This window comes from Salvelinus namaycush, chromosome 3 (genome assembly GCF_016432855.1).
Source record: "Salvelinus namaycush isolate Seneca chromosome 3, SaNama_1.0, whole genome shotgun sequence".
Taxonomy (NCBI): Eukaryota; Metazoa; Chordata; class Actinopteri; order Salmoniformes; family Salmonidae; genus Salvelinus; species Salvelinus namaycush.
This window is the reverse complement of record NC_052309.1, coordinates 37,061,221-37,082,433: the sequence shown is the minus strand read 5'-3', so window position 1 is coordinate 37,082,433 and position 21,213 is coordinate 37,061,221. Positions and strand designations below refer to the sequence as shown.

Below are 21,213 nucleotides of genomic sequence, written 5' to 3'. Positions count from 1 at the left end.
AAAAACATAATGGGTGTAATTTCCAGGGCGTTTACGAAGACATTTTGGGGTAAAGTACAAATTTAAGGCTGCTATTTTGGTGGACTATAAAGCAGTGCAGACGTCAAGGGTAGTTGGACAAGCGTTATTTTATTCATCTGCAACACAGTGGTGACTGCCACTTTAACACCTTTGTTCGTAAAGTGGCACTGTGCTTGCGAGTGCACCAATGGGAGAACCATTCTTACATTTTGTTTTAAGCTAGTTGTAAAAAGATATGGCAGATTTGGCTGTTACAATTGTTTCCCTGTGTCCAGTGCCAGTAAACCATGTGTGTCTCAGAATATCACCCCAACATGTTCTTGCCAATATAATTTGGAAGATGTAATTTGGATTATTCCCTTGCAGTTGGGACATCATTTCACATGTAGCTCCCGTTGCCTGTAGTATCATGGGACTTCCAAAACCTTCAAACCGTGATTGGCTGATCTCTTCATATATGGCCTTTTGACTGGATGAATCCGGGCACATTTCTCTTTACATGATTGGTTGAATCCTTGAGTCTGATTGGCTGCACATCCTGTGGGTCTCGAGGGCCAGGATTTAACCTGTATGTCTCTGTGGTGTTGTGTAGATGTGCCGTCGGCACCCGCCATCGAGCGAGTGGAGCCCTTTTCCAGCACCGCCGTTGTGGAGTTTGAGGAGCCCGATGCCAGCGGCGGCGTTGCCATCCTCAAGTACCGGGCAGAGTGGCGCATACAGGGTGAAGACTGGGCCGGCAGGGAGTACGACGCAGAGGAGGGTGAGTCGTACACACACACACACAGACACACTGAGCAGCCCACCACAAAATGACATTGCCAGTAGGACTCCAAGTAGACTAGTTTATCAAAGCATGCCAGATGGTTGAAATGGTTGTGAACGTCAGCCTTCAGTTCTGAATAAGGCCCGTTTGTTGAAACATAACCTAGTGTCAGAGCATTATTAATACCTTTCATATTGATTCTTAGCCAGTGTTTTCTTGGAAGAGACAAATCCATCTCAATGGGATAAATAACATGTAAATAAATATCAAAACCTATGTGAGATGTTGGGGTTGATATTAGAATTTAATTGTCAGCACAGTGATTCAGCCGAAATGACGACAAACACAACGATACACTAAATAACAAATCTGTCAGGGGCTGACAGGCCCTCAGATATCTCCTTCCTGTCAAGTATATGTGGCACTGTGTCTATCTGTTGGTCTGTCTGTCTTATCCATGCTCACATGGGATATGTCAGCAGATTGTTGACAAGCTGTTCTGTCAGCCTTGAGCCCAGCCTGACACACGCACACACACGAAAGAGCCGGCTGACACACACACACACACACAGGAATCCCTAACAGCACAGAAGCACACAAACTTAAAACAACTTGGTTCACACACAAGTTACTGCAATTCTGCAGACACACACATAACGCCCTGCCAGCACACACTCAAGCGGTGTAAGGCCTGCCGACGAATGCACGCAGATATCAAATCAAAGTTTATTTGTCACGTGCGCCGAATACAACAGGTGCAGTGAAATGCTTACTTACAGGCTAACCAATAGTGCAAAAAAGGTATTAGGTGAACAATAGGTAAGTAAAGAAATAAAACAACAGTAAAAAGACAGGCTATATACAGTAGCGAGGCTATAAAAGTAGCGAGGCTACATACATATACCGGTTAGTCAGGCTGATTGAGGTAGTATGTAGATATGGTTAAAGTGACTATGCATACTGTATATGATGAACAGAGAGTAGCAGTAGCGTAAAAGACGGGTTGGTGGGTGGCGGGACATAATGCAAATAGTCCGGGTAGCCATTTGATTACCTGTTCAGGAGTCTTATGGCTTGGGGGTAAAAACTGTTGAGAAGCCTTTTTGTCCTAGACTTGGCACTCCAGCACCGCTTGCCATGCGGTAGTAGAGAGAACAGTCTATGACTGGGGTGGCTGGGGTCTTTGACAATTTTTAGGGCCTTCCTCTGACACCGCCTGGTGTAGAGGTCCTGGATGGCAGGCAGCTTAGCCCGGGTGATGTACTGGGCCGTACTCACTACCCTCTGTAGTGCCTTGCGGTCGGAGGCCGAGCAATTGCCATACCAGGCAGTGATGCAACCAGTCAGGATGCTCTTGATGTTGCAGCTGTAGAACCTTTTGAGGATCTCAGGACCCATGCCAAATCTTTTTAGTTTCCTGAGGGGGAATAGGCTTTGTCGTGCCCTCTTCACGACGGTCTTGGTGTGTTTGGACCATTCTAGTTTGTTGTTGATGTGGACACCAATGAACTTGAAGCTCTCAACCTGCTCCACTACAGCCCTGTTGATGAGAATGGGGACGTGCTCTGTCCTCCTTTTCCTGTAGTCCACAATCATCGCCTTTGTCTTGGTTACGTTGAGGGATAGGTTGTTATTTTGGCACCACCCGGCCAAGTCTCTGACCTCCTCCCTATAGGCTGTCTCGTCGTTGTCGGTGATCAGGCCTACCACTGTTGTGTCGTCTGCAAACTTAATGATGGTGTTGGGGTCGTGCCTGGCCATGCAGTCATGAGTGAACAGGGAGTACAGGAGGGGACTGAGCACGCACCCCTGGGGAGCTCCAGTGTTAAGGATCAGCGTGGCAGATGTGTTGCTACCTACCCTCACCACCTGGGGGGCGGCCCGTCAGGAAGTCCAGGATCCAGTTACAGAGGGAGGTGTTTAGTCCCAGGATCCTTAGCTTAGTGATGAGATTTGAGGGCACTATGGTGTTGAACGCTGAGCTGTAGTCAATGAATAGCATTCTCACATAAGTGCTCCTTTTGTCGAGGTGGGAAAGGGCAGTGTGTAGTGCAATAGAGATTGCAGCATCTGTGGTATGCAAATTGGAGTGGGTCTAGGGTTTCTGGGATAATGGTGTTGATGTGAGCCATTACCAGCCTTTCAAAGCACTTCATGGCTACGGACTTGAGTGCTACGGGTCTGTAGTCATTTAGGCAGGTTGCCTTTGGCCCTGTGCCCAAGAACACAATGGTGGTCTGCTTGAAACATGTTGATATTACAGACTCAATCAGGGACATGTTGAAACTGTCAGCGAAGACACCTACCAGTTGGTCAGCACATGCCTGGAGCACACGTCCTGGTAATCCGCCTGGCCCCGCAGCCGTGTGTATGCTGACCTGTTTAAAGGTCTTACAGACGTCGGCTACGGAGAGCGTGATCACACAGTCGTCCAGAACAGCTGATGCTCTCATGCATGCCTCAGTGTAGCTTGCCCCGAAGCGAGTATAGCAGGGATTTAGCTCATCTGGTAGGCTTGTGTCACTGGGCAGCTCGCGGCTGTGCTTCCCTTTTGTAGTCTGTAATAGTTTGTAAGCCCTGCCACATAAGACAAGCGTCGGAGCCAGTGTAGTATGATTCAATCTTAGCCCTGTATTGACGCTTTGCCTGTTTGATGGTTCGTCGCAGGGCATAGCAGGATTTCTTGTAAGCTTCCGGGTTAGAGTCCCGCACCTTGAAAGCGGCAGCTCTACCCTTTAGCTCAGTGTGAATGTTGTCTGTAATCCATGGCTTCTGGTTGGGGTATGTACGTACAGTCACTGTGGGGACGACGTCCTCGATGCACTTATTGATAAAGCCAGTGTACTCCTCAATGCCATCGGAAGAATCCCGGAACATGTTCCAGTCTGTGATAGCTAAACAGTCCTGTAGTTTAGCATCTGCTTCATCTGACCACTTTTTTATTGAGTCACTGGTGCTTCCTGCTTTCATTTTTACTTGTAAAGAGGAATCAGGAGGATAGAGTTGTGGTCGGATTTACCAAATGGAGGGCGAGGGAGAGCTTTGTACACATCTCTGTGTGTGGAGTACAGGCAATCTATTTTAAAAAATCCCTCTGGTTGCACATTTAACATGTTGATAGAAATTTGGTGAAGACACCTGATTTAAGTTTCCCTGCATTAAAGTCTCCGGCCACTAGGAGCGCCGCCTCTGGGTGAGTGGTTTCCTGTTTGCTTATTTCCTTATACAGCTGGCTGAGTGCAGTCTTAGTGCCAGCATCAGTCTGTGGTGGTAAAACCACTCTCTAGGCAAGTAGTGTGGCCTGCAATTTATCACAATATACTCTACTTCAGGCGAGCAAAATCAAGAGACTTCCTTAGATTTCGTGCACCAGCTGTTGTTTACAAATATGCACAGACCCCCCCCCCCCCCCCCCCCCCTCGTTTTACCGGAGTGTGCTGTTCTATCTTGCCGGTTAAGCATAAGTCCCGCTAGCTGAATATCCATGTCGTCATTTAGCCACGATTCCATGAAACATAGGATATTACAGTTTTTGATGTCCCGTTGGTAGGATATTCGTGATCGTACCTCATCTAATTTATTGTCCGATGATTGCACGTTGGCGAGAAGTGTTGACGGTAATTGCAGCTTTCCCACTCGCCTTCTCCGGGTCCACACGAGGCATCGGCTCTTTCACCTCTGTACCTGCGTTGCTTCCTCTTGCAAAAAACGGGGATGTTGGCCCTGCCGGGTTTTTGGAGAATGCCCTGTGCGTCCTGCTTGTTGTAGAAAAAATCGACTCATGTACTAGAAAATACACACATACACACACAGAAACACCCACACCCTCGCCCCCACACACACAGGGTCAAGCAATACACCTCCCCACACACTCACTCAAACAAACGAGGGCGAGCCTCCAAGCTCGCTCATACACAAAAAATAGTCATGCCATCACACCCCCTCTCCGCTCACACTCTTCTCCACCACACTGCCTTGCTCCTGGACAGAGAGGAGATCAAAATAACAGCCAGCACTCTGTCCTGTCCTCTGCTCTTTTTAGCACAAGCCCTACCATCGCATCCCTCTTCCTAGACCCATCCAAGACATGGGTTTCATCAGCCAGCCGGGTGACTGGGTCCGTGATGAGTAGCTTTAATGGAGCTTTCTAAAACCCTTTTTCCTCCGACAGGCCTGAGCATGATCACCATCGTTGGCCTGAAGCCCGAGACCTTCTATGAGGTCAAGATGTCCGCCATCAACGGCAAGGGCGAGGGCGAGAGCAGCCCTCCCCAGAACTTCAAGACTGAGCCAGTCCGTAAGTGCCTCCCTCCTTCCCTGTTCCCTCCTACTCCCTCCCTGTCCCTCCTGAAGAGCGATAGCACTCACCTGACCGTAATGCTTTTCCTCCCCATCACCACCTAGTGCAGTCTAGCCATCCAGCCACGACCACCCCAAGCCCCCTGCGCCAAAAGCATAATGCATCCCCCTTCCGATCTCTCTGATAGACCAGCCACTCCGCTCCGGGGATGCATTGCCAACTGACCCCAGCCTGTGTGTCTGTTTGCATAGAAGGGTTGGGGAAGGAGGGCTAGGGACCTAGTGCTTCATATAATGGAGAGTGAAAGGGGGGTGCAATCCTAGTTTCTGTACCCCCCCCCCCCCCCCCCCCACATACACACACACTGCTCCTTGTGACCATGCTGGATCAATGAATGCTACTACCTAATAATTGATTGAAAGGAGTTTTGTGTGAACATCGCTTTGAAGCATCACTTACTACACAACCATCACTGAAGCATGACTCCTGGAAATTCTTAAACTTCTAAAGCATAGTGAATTTGGAGTAAAACCATACATTATACGTTTGCCAATATAATGGAATATCGTATGGAATAATGGTATCTTCAGATAAGTCAACACTGAGGGTTTGATATTTTGAATCTCAGATGCAGTCACGAGTACGAAGAGGTTGTTTCTGCACATTCTCTCTACAGAAAAATCCAAAAGTCAGGCAGTGAAAATATTGTTATACTTGTAGAGTAGCACGGGCATAGTTAGAGATAAATGTACTTCCTGATTAGATTATAATTGCTCCTCTTTTTGGCTGTTTTATTAAGGCCACTTTACACAAATTAAGTAAGTGGATAAATCTTGTAAGAATTGCTTAATGAAATAGCATAATATTAATCTGGCGAGATTCACACACTGCGATAGCCATCCCAAAACACAGGTGCTGAAGAAATTAGAGAGTTGGAATGGAATAGCGACCCCATCTTTTCTCTTCTCCCTCCTAATTTGCCAGTCATGCTGCTTGAAGTTGCTGTGCTGGCTAGTTATATAGGTTTATTCCGTTCAGATTCAACACATTGTGTTTAAGGCATGAATCAGTTGGATTCGGTTCTGCTTCTTGCCACGCTTCCATCTGCGCTTTAAACCTTCTGCTTCTGCAGCAGTCACCCTTAGCTGCCACTTGGATTTACCCTTTTTTCAGTCTGAAGTCTAGAGGGATGTCTTGTCCTGTTATTACTTCGTAATTTGGAGCATTGAGTACCTTTTTTTAAAATCAGATAAACGGTGATTTCATAATGCTCTGGATGTTTTCTTAGCTTAAAAGTACAGTGACGTTATTTTAAGTCTATCCCGAATCCTTAAAGAGCAACTTACCCCACTTTTCAACCTCATATTCATTATCTCCAGAAACAAACCAGTGTTTACATAGGTGATAACAGCGTATTTGTTTTGTAGAAAAAAAATAACCTCAGAATGTTATACCGAATGGCATCATCAAAAGTTTTTATTTTTTTAATTAAGTGATTTTCAAACACTGAGATTCGCGGTGACGTGGGAAGCAAGAAAAAAAGCTCCCTCTGGCTAGAAACCCTTTCCAGGTTTTGAAAATCCCTGTTTTTTTAACTTTTAATCCTACCCTGTGATTTCAGAAATAAGCATTTTTTAGGACCTTATCTTTTTAACCATAGATCATTGAAACGTGCCATTTTTACAAATGTTAACACTGGTTTGGTGCTGGAGATGAGGAATATGAAATCAAAAAGTGGTGCAGTTGCCCTTTAACATACCTAATTGATGATAAAGTACATTGATTAGGTATTTTTATTGAGTTCTCTAAATTTAGAATACTTGCTTCTTTTTTTTTACTGGTTATATATATATATATATTACAAAAGTGAACTATCCTATTATCACTGTCGGTCATGGTTCATAGTCAATTCTGAAGTGACAGGACAGTCAACTTCTACCATTCTGTTCTCATTGTTTCTATTTCTTCTGATTTTGTTATTCATGTTTACCCATCTCTTTTTGTTCAATTTGACTTCTCAGGCTATGCTTTCACAAGTAAGTTCTCATCCCTTTTCTTTGTCTTTGTTTTCATTTCATCCATTTATTTTAAACATTCATTTCTGAAATCTTTGTAGAAAATACTGAATTAGCTATTGGTGGTAGTAGTAGTAGTGTAGATCAGTGTTTCCCAACTTCAGTCCTCGACAACCCCCAAATGTTTGCCCTGGTCAATCCCTCGATGAGTTGAATCAGGTATGTTTGTCCAGTGCTACAACAAAAAAATGTGTTCTGTTGAGGGTATTCAAGGACTAGAGTTGGGAAACTGGTGTAGATACATTTATTTTCAACAATTGAATTTGGTCTGTTATGTCATTGAATTAAGAATTATACTTGACCATTGCCTTAACCTTTTGATTGGGGCATTTTGGTAGAGTATTTGCCTTCAAGCAAATACTCACGCAATATCTCTTGTCTCATAAACCTTTCCAGGCGGCATACCATTTCATTACTCTAATGTGGACTCAGGTTTGTCTTAGTTGTTGTCGTTTCTTAATACAGACATTGAATTTATAATAAGTGAGTGACCATGTACCATAGCAATCCCATAGTTCCATAGATCATTTTTAGTACTTGCTTCTCCCCTGTGACTTGTCCCCTTTCCCTTTGTACAGTGAACTGATTGACCCCTGATTGACTGCAAATAGTCACTCATCCCTTAGCCAATTGTACATATACGCAGTAATTAGTATGAACATAAGAAGCAATAACAACATGTTGGGAGAGTGTCATTGCTAATACAGTAGCATTTACAAACAAAGAACTGAGCCGCATTATCGCTCAAAGGGAAATACAAATATGCAGTGCCATTAGTTTCTCAATGATGACTCATGGTTAATGCGGCACAATTTTAATGTAACTTGAGAAATCGGCAACAGACAGGATTCAGCCTCGGTTCAGCCTCGGCTGATAGTTTGTTGCCGTTATTAAGGCATCCCTAATTCGCCAGACAATCTGCTTTTCCTCTGGGTTTATAGCATCTCTGTTCAGCCATGACAGTGTGAGGCACCATTACTGAAAAGCCTATTTTTCCCCCTCATAAGACTCTGATACAGAAGGCAGAGAAGCGCAACAAAGACCATATCTCTAAATGATACTGATTCTCTTGGAGGAGATGGATCGCATCATCTGTTTTTGTAGTGGAGGTTAACCCGTCTGGATGGGAGAGGTGATTGGTGGGATAATGGTCCGAACACTCCGAACACTCACTTAACATTCATCAGGGTCTGCGTGAATAACCAGGAGCCCAGGGATGTCGTCAACTTTAGTCTTCTCTGTTGCTGTATGCAGTTACTATACTATTTCCAGTGGAAGGGACAACTTGTAAATGTAGTCCAAAGCTGTTGATATTAAATTACATTTAATTAAGGAATTATTTCAAAGTATTGAGCTAAGTAGATGTATTCTGGTTATACAAGTTAACTAATCTCCTTTAATTAGGTTGTGTGTGCAGGTGTGTATGTCATAGTAGGGACTACAAGATAGGCCATAGTGAGTGCTCACATGTACATTTGTGTCATGCCATTGTTCTAGGCTCCCATGTGGCTCAGTTGGTAGAGCATGGCGCTTGCAACACCAGGGTTGTGATTTTCATTCCCGCGGGGTCCAGTATGAAAATGTATGCACTCACTACTGTGCGTTGCTCTGGATAAGAGCATCTGCTAAATGACCTAAAACCATTCTACACAGTGTATTCATCGGTTGAGGACAGAAGACAAGTCTTAATTTAGAAATATAGTGACCCAGGTGTCCACATAACCTGCAAAGGGATATGATGATTCCCTGAGGGCTGACCCAATGCTTGAGGTTGCTGTAACTAACCAGAACCCCAGGACATTTCAACCAAAGAGAGTACAGCTGAGGACCAGGGAGGTGTAGTCATGGGCACCATGTCGGAGACAGAGGACACTACCCCATGTATTGAGGTCCACCTGACAACCTACAGAGGGCAGCACGGATGTCCAAGGTACAGTATCACAGCTGTTTCTGTAGCAGGGCCCCTCCTTGTTGCCATGACCATACTGAGCCTCCGTCCAGCCAAGGCAACAGAGACCCTGTGACCCATGGCAATAGCCCTGAGAACAACATTGTAGATGGCATGGATGAGGAGCTCTTTAACTCTGTAGGTGGAGTCACCAGTGAGCCAGCCATGGTGGTCGAGGCTGAGGTGGTGACGGAAGTTTGGAGACCCCTGAATCAGACTGTTCTAACATCAGCAACCGCACTTCAAATTACATGTACAACAGCAGCTACCTCACAAAATGCTCCCTACATACTCAGGCTGGGCAAAAGGAGATCACTGGCAGCCTAACGAGCAGCAGTCCAGCTGGTGACCTGACGTAATTGGACAGTGAGTACGCCTTTCTAAGGGATGTCTCAGCCTCTCTTGGCATTTTTCAACTAATTGGTTTTTCAGAAACACTTCTAACATGATTTAGGTGCCTTGGCTGGGGCACCGCAGAAACTTGGCTATAAATACCTTGGCTGCCTCTTAGCTTTTATGCAATTGCGCAGACATTTTTTAAATTGGTAATTTTTTCTTGTTCTTTTTTTGTAATCTTACATCATTTTTGGTATCCAATTGGTAGTTACGACCTTGTCTCATCACTGCAATTCCCCAATGGGCTCGGGAAAGGCGTAGGTCAAGACATGCTGCTTCTAAACCCGGAAGACTGACGACCGAAGTCAGCTTGCAGGCGCCTGGGCCGCCACAAGAAGTCGTTAGAGCGCGATGAGCCCCCCCCCCCCAGGCAAACCCTCCCCTGACTTGGTCGGCGCTGGGCCAATTGGGACTCCCGGTCACTGCTGGCTGTGGTGCCTCAGCACTGTGATGCTGTGCCTTTGACCTCTGCACCACTCGGGAGGCTATTAAATCTGTTCTTATCTAGCTAGCCAAAATGTCCTAATCCCTATTAATTATTAAAAGGTTAATTTTTTTTTTCATTAAGTAATTTTCCCCTTTTTGTCAAAACTTATCTGCCCTGGAATTTACCACAAATATCTGCGCATTGCCAGACAAAGTTGCTGGCCTGCTCATGCAAGACGGATTATCACTGTACTTCTCACCGGTGAAAGAACTCTATTGTGAGTTTCTGATTGCACTTCTGTTTCTGAACTGATGGGAGTTTACAGGGAGTCAAGCAGTGTGATGCTTCTTTGCAAAGTCGATGGCTTATGAGCGGTTCTTGCAAATATCATGTCAAAAGTGGACATGCTTTTTTTTCAAAGATTTGTGGAGTGGATTATTGCTTTCTGCAATACTGCACTACTTTCAAATTAAAACGATTCTCCTTTTAAATTGACTGTGTTCTACCAAGCGTTCTGTCAATGGCTGCAATGTTGCTTTTATCACTTTAGTGTCTTTGTCTGCCATAACATTTCTCACCTCGTGTATCTAAGGAAGGCCTGACACCCCTGGAACAAAAACTCCGGTTACCTTAGACAGTTCTACCCCCACTTGTGTACAAACAGCCTAGCAAACTAGGCTGATTTGTACACCGATAGTCTATTTTATGGTTCACTTACACAATATGCTTTTGTCACAAATAACACGATGTGTGTCACACAAGAGAGTAGTTTCTCATCTCACTCTTTTCAGCTGACTAACAATGATACATGTTTCATTGAGTCATCATGAGTCTTTGTACAGATCTGTGGTTCTTACAACGACACCTACCTTGTGGGTAATGACTCATGATTATCTTGAGAAATCAGCTTAGTTGGAATGAAATTAGTTTGTTGATAAAGTGGGTTCAATTCTATTGATGATTGTCGAACAATGACAAACAGCTATTCTACCTGCTTGAAACAAGCCTTGTGAAAACTCATCTGCCCTTAGGAATTGTGTGGGGAAGTCAATTATGTATTTAGAATTTACGGGGCAGTACATGTGCTACCTGCTGGTGTTCCTAAAGAAGATAAGAATAATTTTTGGTGTGACACTTAAGTTTATTGCTGTACAATGTAGATTCCAGCTGATTTTACTGATTAAAAACACAGTAAAATACACTGCTCTACATTCCATGGTAGAAGCATCTCAGATAATGGCATGAATAGACCTGTGATAGGACCTATTCTTTATTATGAATGTGATGTTGTACTGTACATCATGATTTTAAAGTGCTCTTGTTCGTGAGGTGTTTCATGCTGCTCAGCATAAGCCTTATGTGAAAGTCGAAATGACGCTCTGTGGTGTGTTGGTGCCGGTAGATGACTGATGTGTACCGAGGGGGTGCTCTGCCATCAGAACAGCCAGTCGTCTGTAACACTAGCGACTGGCACTGCCCTCTCTGGGCAATCACGGGCACCTCTCACCATGTTTTCACCATCTTGCAGTTTCGTCAGTGACACCAACCTTCATTCCTTCAACAAGTGCAGCCCTTAGTGAGTATGCCGGCAGTGTGTGGTGTGTCTCTCTCTACCCCCGATGTTCCTCTGTCTGCTTGGTCTTACCACTGCTTAGTGCTACGTCATCACTCTGTAGAGAGAACCGATGTAGTAACAAGGAGCTACTGATGTACTGTTATTAGTTAAAGGGATGTGATACAGAGAGACAGTCACTGACTCTCCTCACTGCCTCAATCCTTAGTAGATTTCCACTGACTAACCGCCGCCTGCGAGAAACAGGTTGCCCCTCTACTGCCTCTACTATTTCCCTCTAATTTCCTTCCAATGAGCGCATGTATTCATCAACATTCACACCACTGTGCATTTAGCATCGGCCCCCACAGTTTGCCATGCATTTAATTTAGTGTGGAAACTTCCGATTGGGTTTTACAGACATGATTTATTTTTATGTCAAAGCAGTGCAGCATGCAGCGCGCATTTCATTAGGGGATTGATCACTGTAACATTTAACGATCACTGCTGCATGTTGTCTGATTAGTCTAAAGAAGGAAGTGACCATCCTCCCATTTAAATAACATCGCCACCATTAGCGTTAGTGCACCAAGAGCTTCTCTGCCCTTTAGATATATAACTAGTCTGCTCATTCTATCTCTCTTCCTGTCTGTGTGTCTGTGGCTCCTCTGCTAAGCCAGGTGCAATGTTTGAACACTCTTCTAAGATGTAGGCAGCTCCCTCCCCTTCTCTCTTTCCCCTGGTGGCTATGGTATTGACAGTGATGTCGGGTAACATTCCGGGTGTTCCACGGGTAACCATTACAGCATGCGTTACATATACCTGTTGAGAATAAGGGAGCCTGGTTTGACAGACAGCGAGGCGAGACAGAGCTTATTCTGACAGACCGGAGGTTTTTGAAAGATAACCATTCTGTGATTTAATAAAAGAGGGTGACGGTGTCTGCTACCTACAATTGGACAATGTTGCCCAGCCATCGGCATGCTGTGCTTTGAAGGGTGACTACAGGGATAATAGAGTAAACAACATGAAGATCAGACTGCATAGAAAAAAGACAGCAGGATTTTGATTTTACCAATATTTTAAACAAACTAATGAATGCCAAACAGTAGGGATGTGAATCCGTCCTAACATAACTCCTGTGATTCATTAAAAGAGAAGGATGGAAAGGGAAAAAGGGAGGGATAAAATAAAAAGGCTCAGGTGGTGAAGAACGAGAGGCATGAATAAGCAACTTCCTTGTATAAGATAGAGCTATGTTATCTTATAGAATTGTACTGAGACTCATGGTTGTTGATGTCACTTACTGATGAGATTATTTTGAATTGACTAGGAAAGTTGTGGTTTGTTGTTTAAATTTTGAAGTTCCCACATGTGTAGCCTTTTCATATGTTTAATGCTCTTAAGAATTTGGCTACATACATGTTTGGGAAGGGCAAATCAGGTATCCCTAAAGTATTGTTAGGATAAGCATGGCTGATTTCATTGGCTGAATGCTTTGATGCTGCTATGGGTCAACATTGGGCCCTGGTGTACAGTATGATTGTGTTCATTGTGTGTGTATGTGCTATGGGTCTGTCAAATTGCTGTTATCTGTTTAATGTAGAAAATCTAAGGATACCTGAGGAACTATTTTGTAGGTCATGTGCCAAGTATATTTTTTGGCTAACCAATATACATCATATAACAGCTCTAATATAACAGTGCTCTATTAGTTACTAATTTGATTTTGACTCGCCTGTAGAATATTAAATTGTAGTTCATATACAGTGCATTCGGAATGTATTGAGACCCCTTGGCTTTCTCCACATTTTGTTACGTTACAGCCTTATTCTAAAATGGATTAAATACACACTTTTCCCAATCTACACACAATACCTCATAATGACAAAGCGAAAAACAGGTTTTTACATTTTTTTGCTAATTTATTAAAAATAAAAAACATAACTTATTTACATATGTATTCAGACCATTTGCTTTGAGACTCAAAATGTAGCTCTGGTGCATCCTGTTTCCATTTATCATCTTTGAAATGTTTCTACAACTTGATTGGAGTCCACCTGTGGTAAATTCAATTGATTGGACATGATTTGGAAAGGCACACACCTGTCTATATAAGGTCTCACAGTCGACAGTGCATGTCAGAGCAGAAACCAAGCCATGAGGTCAAAGGAATTGTCCGTAGAGCTCTGAGACAGGATTGTGTCAAAGCACAGATCTGGGGAAGGGCATCTAACATTTCTGCAGCATTGAAGGTCCCCAAGAATACAGTTACCTCCATTCTTAAATGGAAGAAGTTTGGAACCAGCAAGACTCTTCCTAGAGCTGGCCTCCCGGCCAATCGGGGGAGAAAGGCTTGGGCAGGGAGGTGACCCAGAACCTGATGGTCACTCTGACAGAGCTCCAGAGTTCCTCTGTGGAGATGGGAGAACCTTACAGAAAGACAACCTTCTCTGCAGCACTCTACCAATCAGGCCTTTATGGTAGAGTGGCCAGATAGAAGCCACTTCCCAGTAAAAGGTACATCACAGCCCGCTTGGAGTTTGCCAAAAGGCAACTAAAGACTCTTAGACCATGAGAAACAAGATTCTCTGGTCTTATGAAACCAAGATTGAACTCTTTGGCCTGAATGCCAACCGTCATGTCTGAAGGAAACCTGGCACCATCCCTACGGTGAAGCATGGTGGTGGCAGCATTATGCTGTGGGGATGTTTTTCAGCGGCAGGGACTGGGAGACTATTCAGGATCGAGGGAAAGATTACTGGAGCAAAGTACAGAGAGATCCTTGATGAAAACCTGCTCCATCGCACTCAGGACCTCAGATTGGGGTGAAGGTTCACCTTCCAACAGGACAACGACTTGAAGCACACAGCCAAGACAACGCAGGAGTGGCTTCGGGTCTGAATGTCCTTGAGTGGCACAGTCAGAGCCCGGACTTGAACCTGATCAAACATCTCTGGAGAGACCTGACAATAGCTGTGCAGCGACACTCCCTATCCAACCTGACAGAGTTTGAGAGGATCTGCAGGGAAGAATGGGAGAAACTCGCCAAATGAAGGTGTGCTAACCTTGTAGCGGCATACCCAAGAAGACTCGAGGCTGTAATCGCTGCCAAAGGTGCTTCAACAAAGTACTGAGTAAAGGGTTTTAATTTTTTATTAATTTGTAAAAATTTCTAAACCAGTTTTTCCTTTGTCATTATGGGGTATTTTGTGTAGATTGATGAAGAAAAAAATACATTTAATCAATTTTAGAATAAGGCTGTAACGTAACAAAATGTGGAAAAAGTCAAGGGGTCTGAATACTTTCCGAATTCACTGTAAGGTCTATGTAATTCATATTAAAAGATTTAGTCATTTATCAATACTGATTGCCTTCATGTGTGATTAGTATTCTAGCTGGCTAAATGCGAAATATGAGGAATTTGCCCTAAAGGCTTCAGGTGTGTTTACATGTGCATACGTTAAATGTATTTGACACCAGCTAATTGGAGTAAGTATGTTTTATGTCTAGTGGTGTGTTTAGAATTCATTAATTGAAATTCAGAGTCCACTCTGTGTTTCTGTAATTCATGTTTCTTTCCTCTATAACCATATTAAGCATAATATCTTAAAGTATGGGACTTTATACCATGGTAAGGGTTTACACTGCATTCTCATACGTCGTGGCCATATCTTTTGACAATATGGCCTTAGATACAGTATGCAATTGTACAATGTGTGACTGGATGTCAAATGTGTCCCAAATACTTTAACCCTCCAACCCCCCCCCCCCCCCCCCCCCCCCCCCCCCCCATGCTTCATGTGGTCATACAGTAGTTGTCATATTGGCATACCATATTTCATTGCGCATGTAACATTTTACAATGTGCTTTGTCAATCAGTATTGTTAATACTGCAGAATTTCCTCTGTTTTTCTTTTCTTTTACACAACTGTCTTGGTTGGAGCCAAAATGTTCAATGTATACAGACAACAAGGCTCTATGAAGACCCTTTAAGGTCAAGAGCCAAAGTATAAGCGACAGTCTTATACAAAGCCACAATTTTTTTTGTGTAGAAATAGTATCAAACTGATATTCGCATTAATTCCAGTCCAGAGGAAATACTGTTTCAAAGAAAGATGCATGAGGCAATTTTAGACAAATAGCATTTCGTGGAATTGGTATCCAGTAAAATTTGTGCATACATGAGCTGACTTATTTCTGGTCATGACATCTTTTGAATACACTAAAAACCTGCACTTGCAGTCCTAAAATGCTTCATGTATCTAATTGCTGTACATGTTTTCTATGTCTATTTGATGTGTAAAAAAGTTCTGTTCTGAACGTATGTATTTATTTTGTCATGTGTTTCTGTTTTGAATCATTTTGTCTTTAACGTTCTTATTATTTTATTCCTTACCTATGTTTACATCATTTTTAAAATGTTTTGTATTTTCCATGTGACCCCCCCCTTTCCACTTTTCTTTCAACCAATCATGTGCGTGCGTATCATATGACTATGTCATGTGGCTCTTGCATGGTGCTGATGATGTCGTCTTCGCTGGTGAACAGAAGGTAATTTTTTTTGTTCTGTTTGGTCCTATTCATATTATATCAATAAGAAGCAGTGGAAAATTAGACATGATTTCAAGCTTAGATACGCTACTTTGATAGGCATAAAAAAAAAAAAAATTGGTCAACTTGCATTCTATCTACCTCATCTCCAACCATATTAACACAATTACATGCAGATGTTTGTGCTTACTTGGTTACCCACTAACAGAGGTATAATTCACGTTTTTTTCTGAGAGGTGCAGAGTATTGTAATGAAATCGGCAGGGAGCAGGTCTCGAACCCTCGACCTTCTAGCCCGAAGTCCAGCGCGCTATCGACTGTACCCCAAAAGCATGCTCAAGCGGCAGAGTCGATATCCGCGCTTATAAACCCAGGGTTGTTACAGTATATTTCCCTCATTCCTATAGCTATATTATATATGTTATATAGATAGCTATCAGTAAGCATTACATAATGTAGTTGGAAATAAGCAAAGGGCTGACCTCTAACCGGATATCTTTTTTTATAGTACATTTTTGGGGGGTGCCTACGGTGCCATTACTGCCTACAGTGCCATTACTACCTCCCATGGCTATCATGTGCAAACAGAACATGTTTTTTAAAATGTACTTTTTTGTTGCCAAATCACATCATCTCAATAGCAGCGTTGAAACCATCGCCTTTAGCAACTGCATCGCACGCTCATTGAATTGTGTTTACCTGCAATGACGTATTCATCCTTGGAGTTAACTCCTTTTCAGACTGTCTCCCAGAATGCTTTTCTGAACTGACTAACATTGGTAATCACCCCCACATTACTGCATGCATGCATGTTCACTCCTCTTTCCTTCAACTCCTTTGTTTTCTTTACTGTCTCACCAGACAGAAAGGTCTGGCCTGTCTGCATGTCTGTCCCGTCTGTCGGTCTGTGTTTGTCTTCGAGTGCCTCTAAGTAATTCAGATGTATTGATATTGACTGAAAAATGACAGTCCCATTTACAATTCATGAGTCCTTTAACCCATCTGGTGTGACAAACTTTTCATTGCATTTGGGCACAGCAAACCAATAAGCTCATTGGTTCACACAAACATTTGTCTGATGTAACGTTCAGAAATTGCTAAGTATACATATACTACTGTGCAGACAAACTTAGAGTAATATTACTGTACAATATTTACATCAGGTTTAACTAGATAAGACAACTTTTGGGGAGACCAATGGAAAGTTGAGTTATTGTTGCATCAGATGAAAATGGGAACGATCATGGGACTGTCACAAATATACCCGAATCACTACATATTGAATAAAAGCGGAGTTTGCATGATAGAGCATGTTTTTGTTAATATCTCTAATTCACATAACCCTAATGGCTTTTCTTTCTTCTTAACATTTGGAAATTCCTCACCTAACTGGGAATGATGCTCACGGCTGGATAGACTCTATGAATATACCTCCCTGTACATGCCACCGTTTTGACGGGTCTTTCTTATCACTAACTCTGTTTATTTCAATTCCAGCATCAAATCATGCTTACTCCAATACTTTTGAGTCCAATGCATTTTGGAGGAGAATTTAATCAGATAATCACCTGAGATCAAGATCAAGTGCCTTCACGCATGTCTGATTGACTAATTGTGTAATCACCACTGAAATGAATGTTTGAAGTGTCATTAATTAACCAGATTCGACGTCAATTTAAATTTAGAAAAAACAAACATTTTTTACCCGCAGACATGATCTTTTATACATTTTATGAAGGATTGAAATTTGTGAAAATTAAAGATGGTACTTACCTTTTCAGGTCCAAGGTAGAGGATAAATAGGAGCAGACACTGGAAAATATTATCCAATCATAGGATTCAATCAGGCTGAAGTCAGGGAGCTTTAGGCCAAGATCCAATGGATAGCGTGAGCAAAAGTGGAGCAGGTTTCATCTGTCTCTCTCACCCTATTATTGCTTATCGTTCTTAACAAATTTTGGCTGAAGTTAAAGGAGGGGATCCAAACAGACTTCCAGGCTGGAGTATAGGTGAAAGTCCAACATTAATATTCCCTGCTGCACTTCCATGGGTTACTTTCAGAATACCTGGCAGGATTGTTGTTGTCTGCTGCTCTTTCACTGCCCTCTGTGGGAATAACCTGCTCTGAGTTCATTGGTGGATAAATATCATCAGGGTGATCAAGGGCAACAATGATCCCACAAGCATGGCCGTGAGCTTCAAAGCTTGTACCCAGTGTGACTGAAGGTCAGGGTGTCAGGCTGCAACATTTCAGAAAAAAACTAAATCGGGACAGTAAATAATCTCCTTTGATCTCAGCCAAAAACAAACAAATCAGTGTGCATTGCAGATGTGCTGTAGCAGCAGCCATTTGAAACCTGATACCACCTTTTGGGGCAGTTAGTGATAGTGTGTAGTAGAATACTGGAGCTGTATGTAACATGCTGTGTTCTGCTAGTTATTTTGTAGCATATTCACACTGCTAACTGGGTGTAACCAATGTTCCCATGATTAATGAGTTATGGTGATTAGAGTCTCCTCCCTACACCCTCTGTGACTGAGGTGTCATGGCTGTAAATTTGAACGCTAACATCATTAGACACAGACACACTCAAAAGGCACACACACACACACACTGTACATACGCTGGAACACACCGACCCTCCCCTCCCAACGGACCATGATAATGTTATTAAATGTAATAGAGTAACATGTCCAATCAAGACGAGGAGGCTAATTAGCCTGTTTGTCTGGAGGAGAGGACATGTAACGAGCTGCTTCTGAACGAGAATTATCTCTCCACTGGCTCTCTCCCTCACCCCACCGCCCACTGCCCTCACTGTCCCTCCATCATAAAACCGTCCTTGAGTCTATGAGGGACAAGACTGAATTTTATCGTCTTGGAACGTCCTCTGCCGGTGCCACCGTCAAAACAGTCAATTTTTTTCTCCAGATGTACTACATTTATAGCAGTACTTACACAAAAAACCAGAGGCAAGGGATTGAAATGAAGTGAGAATCCCACAGCGGCTTGGGCTTGTTAAGAATTATAATCCCACTCCTGAAGCGAGGGCAGATTTAGTGATGTAGACTGTTTCTCCGACAATGGGAGTTAACGAGGGACAGCTGCATTCAGCCATGCCACCTAGGTTAAGGGCCGTGGGCAGGAGACTGAGCTGAGCATGTAGGCCGTCACCATGGTAACTGACTGACCGCTTTGTCCTGTTATGTCCTGTGTAGGGGAGCCCAGTCCCCCTAAACTGGAGGGCAAGCTGCAGACCACGGGCAACGCCCTCAAGGTCAACTGGATCAAGCAGGACGATGGAGGCTCGCCCATCAAACACTACCTGATAAGATACAGGGCTGTGAGTATGACGGAGCATGGATGTGTAACACTGTGTATACCGATTTGCTTCCTGGTTTTCCCCCAAGAGAAGCTATTCAGCATGTATTGGTTACATATCTCTCCGGTTTTATCGCACGGTCATTATTTCAGTTTAGGAAAAAGCAAATAGACTTATGGATATTTGAAAAACAGAAATGGATCACATGATTTGTAAACATTGACAGATCACCATTGTGTTTTATGCCTAGATTGATAAATGGTTAGTGATTCACATAGGAAGATTAATGGATGACCAAATAACAAGTGTGACTGCATGGAAACATTTACAGTGATATAAAGTGATGGGCAGTTTTCTGGAGTGCCATAGCCACAGATGTCTTACCGAGTCAGGTCTTTTGAGTGTCTCTTTTTTTGCGACACTCCCTAGAAGCACGTTCCGGACTGGAAGCCGGAGATCCGCTTGCCCAACGGCAGTGAGTACGTGGTGCTGAACAGCCTAGACTGGAACACAGAGTATGAAGTCTACGTGGTGGCCGAGAACCAGCAGGGCAAGTCGCAGCCCGGCACCCTCTTCTTCTGGACTGCAGCAGAGCCCACCGCCATCCCAGGTACTGCCCACCCCCACCCCACCCTGCACTGCAAGGACACATACACTTCCAACAGAGTGCCACCGTGACCCAATGTATACTGTGTTTACCCCTCCAGTTCTTCACCCAAATGCACTTCTAGTCAGGTTTTGAGACTACCTAAGCCCTGACACTTCACAGATGTAGATGTCACTCCTCTGTCCTGATGTGTTAGGCTAGCCTGTTAGGGCAATTGATTGGTTTGAACATTTCTGCTGGTATTTTCATTCGGTCTTGCAATTGGCACACCCTCATCAAGTTTGTTCATCCCAAAAGAAGGTTGGAAAAAGGTCAAAGTTAGACAGACAGAAAACAGAGTAGCAAAGTCATCTTCTGACTGTCAGGGCTACATTTTAGAAACACTTTGCCCTCTGCAGTCTGCCTCAAAGCCTCAATTCCAGAGTTTGTCGCACCATTGCACAAAGCTTTGGGGTGATAAGAATTGAACAAAGACTGTGGCAGTTTGTCTCGCTGTTTGTGATGGAATAGTTTTGCACACAGTGAGTCTTTGTTGCTGTAGAGTGAGATTGGTCATTTGGTCTCGGCCTATAACCTCTCTGGCTGACATTGCTGCGCAAGTTCAGTGAGCAATAATGTCAGGACAGATGATATCGGTCAGGCCTCAAACATTCTCTTTATGTCCATAGCAATGCCCCTACCCTGGTAGTCACGGTCCGATGGTGCTCTGTTGACAGTGTCGTGGTCTGAGAGGTTTGAATTTTAACTTGGGCTGCCTCCTCACTGACCAAACCTGAGCTTGGAACCTTTTCCTTACTATTTCTCTCTTTCTCATAAATCCCTCCTTGCACTGAATCGTTCTCTCTTTCTCTATATATTATTGTCTCTTACTTTCCCACCTGCACTTCTCTCTTTCTTATGTGTCTATCAGTAGCTCCATGCATCTCTCACTTTCTCTACACATTTTTTTGCTCTTTTTCCCTATCTTCCATGCCTCTCTCTTTCCATTTCTCTTCATGTCATGCACATTCTCTCTCTGACTTCTTGATGTTTCGAGCATCAAAAGTCTCTCTCCCTCTCCTCTCTGTTTCTCTCCCCTCTATCTTTCTCTTCCAAAGCCAGGTTTAGTGCGTCTCAGTTCAGGCTCACTGCTGTATTTACTGACCTGAATATGTGCCTTGGCTCAGTGGGGATGCAGCCTTCAGTCTTGCATGGTGACGCGTCAACAGGATTAATGTCTTAATGCTTTACTGGAGACCTAACAGGC

At 43.5% G+C, this 21,213-nt stretch overlaps 1 protein-coding gene across 1 annotated transcript in view; it reads left to right on the top strand.

The window, feature by feature from the left end:
- The window catches only part of ncam1a (neural cell adhesion molecule 1a), a 189,550-nt gene that overhangs the window by 150,252 nt on the left and 18,085 nt on the right, over nt 1-21,213 (top strand). The window contains exons 13-17 of the mRNA XM_038988472.1: nt 614-781; nt 4,956-5,081; nt 12,412-12,414; nt 19,257-19,381; nt 19,790-19,970. Of these exons, the coding sequence (XP_038844400.1) occupies nt 614-781; nt 4,956-5,081; nt 12,412-12,414; nt 19,257-19,381; nt 19,790-19,970 (603 nt within the window). The remainder of the gene's footprint in view (nt 1-613; nt 782-4,955; nt 5,082-12,411; nt 12,415-19,256; nt 19,382-19,789; nt 19,971-21,213) is intronic.